Source organism: Nicotiana tabacum, chromosome 1, assembly GCF_000715075.1.
Source record: "Nicotiana tabacum cultivar K326 chromosome 1, ASM71507v2, whole genome shotgun sequence".
NCBI lineage: Eukaryota > Viridiplantae > Streptophyta > Magnoliopsida > Solanales > Solanaceae > Nicotiana > Nicotiana tabacum.
The window spans coordinates 42,053,663-42,062,548 of record NC_134080.1 but is presented as its reverse complement, the minus strand read 5'-3'; the positions used below and the strand labels follow the sequence as shown (position 1 = coordinate 42,062,548).

The following is an 8,886-nucleotide window of genomic DNA, read 5'->3' as shown; positions in this document are numbered from 1 at the left end:
GTTTGAAAATATCAAGTCTCGTTACTCCATCAACCCAAACTTGAATATTTATAGTCTGATTGACTTTCCTCTGCTAGAAATAAAATACCGATTCTCTGAATCATGCTCTGATAGACCTCATTTCAAGTCATTTACTGTCTCGATACATGGGCATTCATTCGACCATCACGTCAATACTATGTGATAACCATTCATGAGAATCATAGAAACCTGTGTAAAGCCTCAAAGCTCTCAGAAGTACAGCTACTGAGTTGAAATGACAGAATATCTTTTCATAAGCGATGATAATAGTCCAATCAACCGCGCAAGGAGAAACATCCTACACCACATCTGTAGTGCCATTACAATTCCTTACCGATGAGGAATCAAGAAGGGAAGTGCTCTTAACAGCCCTGTAGCCTCTCGACGATAAGTACAGACGTCTCTGTACCGATCCGCAAGACTCTATTAGACTTGCTCATGACTCGTGAGACTTAAGGGAACCTGGCTCAGATACCATGTTGTCACGACCCAAAATCTAATAAAGGTCGTGATGGCGCCAGACACCACTGTCAGACAAGCCAACACCAAAAAGTTAATTAAATTCTCATCTTTTATATTTTTTTTGAAACCACTTCTTTTCCTTACATTAAACAATAAATAATGAACTTCACTGAATAAATAATGATGTCTTTAATAGGTTTACATATTGAATAATCACATAGTCCTCCCAGAACTTGGTGTCACAAGTGCATGAGCAATTTTTAGGAAATAAAATATAATACCTCAACTATCCGAAATACAAATTGGACAGCAAAGAAAATACAATACTCTAAAGGAGACTCTGCTGGCTGCGGATCACCTCGAGAGATGCAGCTCACCTAAGTCTCCGTATCAACCAGGCTACTGCGCCCAATGAGGCCATTAGACATACATGTGCCTATGCAACAAAAATGCACAACAAGTGTAGTATGAGTACGAAAACAACGCGTACCTAGTAAGTATCAAGTCTAACCTCGAAGAAGTAGTGACGAGAGATCGACTTCGACATGTACTAGTGGTCCAATAATAAAATATCAGTAGTGTAAAAAATCATGGATTTTATAAGGCGATTGCAAACTCATAAATCTTGGAGCGGGTAAACAATTCTTTTAATAATAAGAGATTTCCAAATTTATATTTCATCATTTACCAATTTATCTCAGGCCAAGGCGGGAATATCATTATTTGTAAATTTCCTGGCAAGCAATGCAAGCATGCTCATGCCGAGATCGTATGACCCGATCCAACATAATATTTAAATTGTGCACTGCTAGAGGGTCGAATGGCGCGAATCATAGATGCATCTATTATCCAGCTCACAAATCATATATGCGACACGGTCAAATATAAATAAAAGAATTACCCCCTCGCGAATCATACATGCGACGCAGGTACACATAGATACACATATTCAAACAGTCAATCAACACTTCATCAGCGAAACAATTACCCAAGGAAATGACAACTTCTCTTTTAACAGTCAAGAAAGTGATGTTTAACCCTTTAGAAATTTATTTACCGAGTTTGATACGATTTAAGCCCTTTTAAATTGTCAATAAATTTACAAGTACGACAAGTAAAGCATGCTTTTAGGTCCTAGACTACCCGGACTTAAGCATAATAGTAGCTACACATGGACTCTCGTCACCTCGTGCTTATGTAGCTCCCACAAATAGAAGCCCATATTCAATTATTTTACCTATGGGGATAATTTCCTCTTACAAGGTTAGAAAGGAGACTTACTCACTCCGAAGTTCCATAACCGGCTTTCAGGCCCTTCAATCAACTCAAATCAATACACAACGCTCTGAAACTAGCCAATAATTATGCAAACCCATTAATGTACGCTCGAACACTCATAATAATTCAATGTACAATAAATTCCTAACTCAACTCGGAAAATCGATAAAATCACCCTCGGGCCCAACGTGCCCCGATTTCGAAATTTCTCGAAGATAAACTTTACCCATAACCTCACGAACTTAAATATATAATTTGTTTCCAATTCCATTCCCAAATTCGTGGTCAAATCCAAAAATATCAAATTTTAGGTTTTCTATCAAAAATCCCACAATTTTCACTAATTTTCATATTCAAATCCCTATATAATTATGTATTTAACTCAAAACTAGTATAAACCACTTACCTCATGCTTGGTGATGAAAATGGCACTCCCAAGTTGCTCCAAAAATCGGCTCCCACGAAAGATTTGAGATGAAATGAGCCAAACCCGTCTTTTAAATAAACACATTGCCCGGCGATTCTTCGCACATGCGGTCACCTGACCGCTTCTGCGGTTTCACAAGTGCGGACAAAATACTGCTTCTGCAGTCTAGGGCTTCCAACCCATTTCCGCTTCTGTGCCTTCCCTTCCGTATCTGCAGTTTCGCTTCTGCGACGAGATGACTGCATCTGTTTTCCCAGCACTCCCAGCCAAAATAGCTTTTGCGACCCATAGGATCACTTCTGCGGCCCCGCACCTGCGGCCCAAGTCTCGCAGGTGCAGTTACACAAGAAGGCAGCTGCTCAATTCTTCTTCTAACTCCAAATTCTATCAGTTAATTATCTAGAATCCACCTGAGGCACCCCGGGACCTCATCGAATTATACCAACACGTCCTAAAACACATTATGAACTTAGTTGAGCCTCCAAATCCCATCAAACAACATCGAAATCTCGAATCACAACCTAATTCAAGCTTAATGAACTTTAGAACTTCAAACTTCAACATTCGATGTCGAAACCTATCAAATCTCGTCCAATTGACCTCAAATATTGCACACAAGTCATATTCGACATTACAGACCTACTCCAACCTCCGGAATCGGAATCGGAATCCGACCCCGATATCAAAAAGTTCACTTCCGGTCGAACTTCTCAAAAACTTTCAAATTACTAACTATAGCCAAATGACTCCAAAATGACCTACAGACCTCCGAATCCACTTCCGGTTGCGCTCCCAATACCAAAATCACCATACAGAGTTATTTCCAGACTCGAAATCTCAAACGGACATCGAAAACATTGAAATGCACTTCAACCCAAATTTATGAAATTCTTCCAAAATACTAACTTCCACAATAGGCGTCGAATGCTCCCGGGTCATCCAAAATCCGATCCGGACATACACCCAGGTCCAAAATCATCATACGAACCTGTTGGAAGCTCAAATCTGGATTCCGAGGTCGTTCACTAAAAATCAACCCTTACTCAGTTTCTTCCAACTTTAAGCTTCTAAAATGAGAATTCTCTTTCCAAATCAACTTCGAACTCCCCGAATTTCAATTCCGACTATGCGTGCAAGACATAATACCTGAAGTGAAGCTACTCATGGCCTCAAACCGCTGAACGGCATGCTAGAGTTCAAAATAATCGGTCGGGTCGTTACAGTTTTATTTTAGTTAAGGTTTTAATGAGACACATTATCGGTTGAATAGACATTCAAGGGGGAGTGTTATAAATAGAATTCTATTTAAGGTGAATGTCTATATTTTAGAGAGGTTTTAGGGTTTGTTATTTGGTGGCTAAGTCACTTTCCCTTAAAAATAGATGAGCTCTATTTCATTGTAGTTGATCCAAAATCAATAAGAATTCTCTCTCCCTACTTTTTTCTGCAATACTCTTCTATTTTTATTGTTTTATAACAAATACAATATTCTTGAAAGTCCCATACTATTAAAATTAAGTAACAAATTACAATATGACTGTAAAATACAAATATTTTTCTTTTTCATTTTTCTCATAAAAAAATTGCAGGCTAATTAATCAAGGCTAAATTGAAGAGATTTTTGCTACTACAGAAGACATACGATATTCTTGAGCATCTTCCCTCATTTCTCATTCCTTTGTATCTCTATTCTTTGAACACTCTCCATGAATGTTCTGCAAAAACCATTGGTAGTGCAAAAATTAATACATATTAGCAATAGTGTCAATGTATTGATAACATAGCATAGAGTGAAAGTTCATACTGCCAAGGTACATCTCCAGCAAGCATCCAGTCTCCATCCTTATCTTGGTACAAGATCGTAAAGCATGTAGTATGATTGTCAAGATTTAGGTCTGTAAAGAATAATAATAACAATATGAAACTTATTATCAATTCAACTTTCATTAGTTACATGATTTTTATTTTAATATAATTAATTATGGGAGTGAACTTACATTTTGCAAACATTTGAATTAAATTGTGGTTAAGAACTTGATAAGAATCATAGAGCATTAGATTAACCTTCCTTCCAATGGCCACTCCTTCCATCTTCACCTTCACGTACATGGGTTTTCTTTCATTTGTAATCCACCAACCATGATTATAATTCCCGTGAAATTGCTTTTTTCTCCAAATGTTTATTGGTGGCCACCCAACTACTTGATTTTCTTCCTCAGAATCACTGTATTATTACAATTTATATTCAAAAAAAAAAAGGGGGGGGGGGGAGAGAAAACAATATTAGTAAAATTACTCATTTGAAGCAAGTATCTTGGCAAAAAGGGAAAAGGATAAAAATTGACCTATGCTATCCTAAATGGATCGTATCGAACTTATAGTGTAATATTACTCCTATATTTAGAACAAAAAAAAAACTCCTTTTTTGTGTGTGATCCTAACGCAGCTCTAACTTGAAGATCGAGTAACCTAGTCAGAAGTAGAGGGGTAAATTTGAATATTTTTTCTTGAAAAACTTGGACACATGGAGCCATTTCACACTAGAGGATCTGTTACTGACGAGGACAATTACAGACGATTTGCTAAATATAATTGTTAAGTTATGAATTTATAAAAAGTGTAATATAATGTAAATTAAAATTGAGCAATTTCTAATAGTGTACCGTTAAATTGGGCGTTTTGTTTTAACAAAATCATCAACAAGAAAAAAAAAAAAAAAGCAATCACACGTAAAAATAATCCTGCAATATCCATATATCAAAGGAATAAAGATGACCTAATTTATACGGAGAAGGGTCAAAAATGCCCGTGAACTATTGAAAAGGTCTATGAATACTCCATCTGTCTATTCGGCTAAAAATTGCCCCCTTCATTCACCTTTTTGGTTCACTTATGCCCTTTGGCTGTTAGGTTAATGCTGAATTTAAAAATTAATTATTTAAATTCTACGTGGCAACTTCTTGTTGGTCGAAATTAAAACATCTAACCTATTAGAACGATACACCTATATCTACCCGTTTTTCGGACTAACCCGCTCCAAATACTAACTTGACCCGAATAAAAAGTTCAAATAAAAAAAAGACGCCCCACTTCCATTTAACCCATGAATTTACATGTGTTCATTTTCTTGATTAATATCATGTATCACATTATCATCGAATAAGTGTTCATGAACAAATTAAACAAATAAGAAAATTCTAGAACGAATGAGCTAATGATTTTCTTGATAATAATGTGGGGCGAAAATCTAGGGGTAGTCCAACGGTTTATGATATCTTCCAAGCAATAACTTTGCAATCTTTCCGTTATGTAAAAATGATTAAGTTAAACTCATCTTGAATATAATGCAATTTGTGTCAATCATGTCAATTGAACTGGATGCCATAACATGAAAAAGAAAATCACGTAGTAAATTTGCGTCTATATGTTCGCTGCAACTTCCACGGAGCTTTTGTTCCATGGAGTTTGATAGAAGTGGAACTCTTTCTTTTAGTTGAACTTTTTGTTCGGGTCAGGTTAGTGTTTGAAGCGAGTTAGTATAAGAAATAGATATGAGTGAGTCTTTCTAATCATATGCTTTAGTTTTGGTTAAGAAGTAATTGCCACACGGAATTTAAATAAATTATTTTTAATTCAGTATTGACCTAAAGGTTAAAGGGCATAAGTGAACTAAAAAGGTGGATGAAGGGATATTTTTAGCCCAATAGGTAAATGAAGGGTATTTTTAAACCTTTTACACTAATTTAGGGGCATTTTTAACCCTTTTCAGTAATTTATATTGGGAAAATATAGCATATTGTTAATATAAACTTTATACCGTTAATGTAATTTAACGTATTATTTCAGATTAACATGTTGGTTACAAAAATGTAAGTTATCTACTTACTCGTAGCAAGCCTTAAACGGTATCTGCTTTCTTCCATGGTGATCGTCATCACCATTATCTTCTCCTTCTTCATTTGGTTGGCCATCCCATATGAGCAAAGACAAAGTTTTACGTTCAACTCCTTCACTGCCATTCTCAAAGGCCTCTGCAAAACTACGTTTCTGCTTCACCTCTGAGAAGTTATCACCAAAACTATCCTTCCTCATCATCATTTTCATCTCTTTCGGTTCAAATCTTGCAATGCCATTTTGGCCTAATCCTTTGATATTGGTAGGAAAATTATTATAAGGTAGAGCAAGACCAAGCTCAAGCTCCATATCATAAAAATATTATATTATAGAGGTTATAAAATAATCTCAACAGAGAGAAATAATGTAGAGAGCTTTTTTATATTCCATTAACTAGGCTAGCTTTACTTTGAAGTTGTACATGTTTATATATAGTAAACTTAAAGAGAGAAAATAACAAGGGTAAACAATGTCGGTTGAGAAAGGAAAGAAAAAGGAGAATCCATTGAAGTTGGGTCGGGCAAAAGAGTAGCACTGATATAGAAGTTTATAGCCCACCTTGTCTCTCTCTTGTCCCCATACTTACCATACATATTGGTACATCTCCTCTTTAATATCTATCTCACACACACTTATTACACTTTAACACTTCACGTTTGTGTGTGTTAGAGGTACTAGGAAGGTGTTTTCTTTCTTGTTTCTCACTCTCTCAACCCCCCCCCCCCTCCCCCAACACACACACACATATATATATATAAAGAAATTAAGCAAATTCAACATAGAGTATACATTCATTAAATTAAAAAAATGTACCTATCTATAAAATATACCCCTTTGTTTTAGTTTATGTAAACTTATTTCCTTTTTGTTCCGTTTAAAAAAGAATGACTCCTTTCTAATTTGGTAACAATTTAGCTTAAACTTACAATTCTATCCTTAATGAGAAACTTTTATAACCACACAAATACTCTGACCCCCTTTTTGCTTTGTTTATAGGACCACAAATTCTAAAAGTCTTTTTTTTTCTTAAACTTCGTACTCAGTCAAACAGGTTCACGTAAATTGGAACGGAGGGTAGTTTTTCAATAAAGGGATGTCGATTGACCCGGGGCCACTGGTTTTTGCACTTAAGAAGCTCATTCCACTCGCCATAATCTCAAATTTTTTCTTAAGAAATAGGAGTAGTCGATTAATGAGAAAATTAATATATGCGATTGTTCGACTTGATAATTGTTGTGAGTTCGTTGAACTCTACGTAGAGATTAATTGTAGGTTATAGAGCTTCTGAAATTAAGAAGCTATATTATTTTGATCAAGTGATCTTCTCCAACAAATTAAAGAGAAGTTAACAACATTTCGAGTATTAGCATGATCAGTCAACTAATCCATCAACTAGCTATTATCCATGGATTAAATATATAAATCCTAAATAGCTATTTTGACATGCATTTTGAGCATTACTTTACATAATAAATTTGGAGGTATACATAATGTTCAAAGAGCGAACTAAAGATGGTTTTTGGTATGTCTTATGCGAAGATGTACATTTTTTTACTTCTTGGTGCTCCTTAAATGTGTACAAAACTATTTTTGAAAGTTCAAGTCCCCTATAGAATGCCGACGATAACTTTTCACTTAATTAATAAGTGAATAGGAAAGGGAATTGAAGCGAGGTTTAGCGAGCTTTACTAGACCGACCGCTACATAAGTTGCTTGTGGAGAAAGCTCGGACCATGGTGTCCGTCTTCGGTTTGCCAGCCGATAAGATCTGTAAGATTGACCACCGATGGAGCTGGGTTGATCATGAAAAGGGTTTCTAGAGTTTCCTTTGGTGTTCACTTCCTAGTTTTCCATGTCTAACAATGTGAACGAATGGAAGTAAAAATTGATGTCTCATTTTAGGATAGCCAAATAAGAAAAAATACTTTTTACTATATTCTTGTGGCCATAGATTATATATGGAGATTATGATAAAGTGCGTTTCTCCTTTAACTTCTCTTTTACTTCAAAAGATCCAACATAGAGAATGGGGAAGTTTCTTAGGTGAAAACTTTTTCATTCCAATATCCTACTTTAATTTCCCTTCTTTAATAAAACTAGTGTACCTATATATGCCGCCAACAAGCAGCCTGTTTACCGAGGAAAAGTAAAAGTTTCCCCCCTTTAATTTGCAATTAATGGTAAATTAAGGTTGTGTTTGGTATGAAGGAAAATATTTTTTAATTTTCCCATGTTTGGTTGGCTTAAATGTTTTGAAAAATATTTTTCTCATCAACTTATTTTTCTCCAATTGGAGGAAAATGTTTTTCCTATAAAATAGAGAGAAAACATTTTTCAAAACTCTTTTTCAACTTTCTCCACCCTATTCCCCAAGCCCACAACCCACCCTCACCCGACCCACCCCCAAACCACCCCAACCCCCTCTCCCCCGACCACACCCCGCCCACACTAACTCGCCTACCATCCACCCTAAATAGAACTATTATTATGAGTACTTTCTTTTTATGTTGTAAATAGAGTACTTTTTTTTTATTCAACAAAATGAGTATATTCTTTTCCTGATGTAGAAAACATTTTTTTTTTCATTTTAACAAACTAAGTATTTTCTTTACCTGGAATAGAAAAAATATTTTCTTTCCAAAAAATAAGTACTTTCTTTGTAGAAAAAATATTTTCCTTCATTTCAACAAAAAGGGATATTTCTTTTTATGATGTAAAAAAAATATTTTTTTTCATTTCAACAAACTAAGTAAATGTAGAAAAAAAAATTCTTTCATTTTAACAAAACGAGTACTTTCTTTTCA

At 35.3% G+C, this 8,886-nt stretch overlaps 1 protein-coding gene across 1 annotated transcript; it reads right to left on the bottom strand.

Annotated features, from left to right (window-relative positions):
- Nucleotides 1-3,676: 3,676 nt before the first annotated feature.
- LOC107813390 (auxin-induced protein 22C) lies at nt 3,677-6,493 on the bottom strand. Its single transcript, XM_016638660.2, has 4 exons — nt 6,075-6,493; nt 4,186-4,412; nt 3,993-4,083; nt 3,677-3,903 (listed from the first exon to the last, which is right to left on the bottom strand). Exons 1-4 carry the CDS (start codon nt 6,389-6,391, stop codon nt 3,852-3,854), a joined length of 687 nt encoding a protein of 228 aa, XP_016494146.1. The 5' UTR covers nt 6,392-6,493; the 3' UTR covers nt 3,677-3,851.
- Between the last annotated feature and the right edge of the window lie 2,393 nt (nt 6,494-8,886).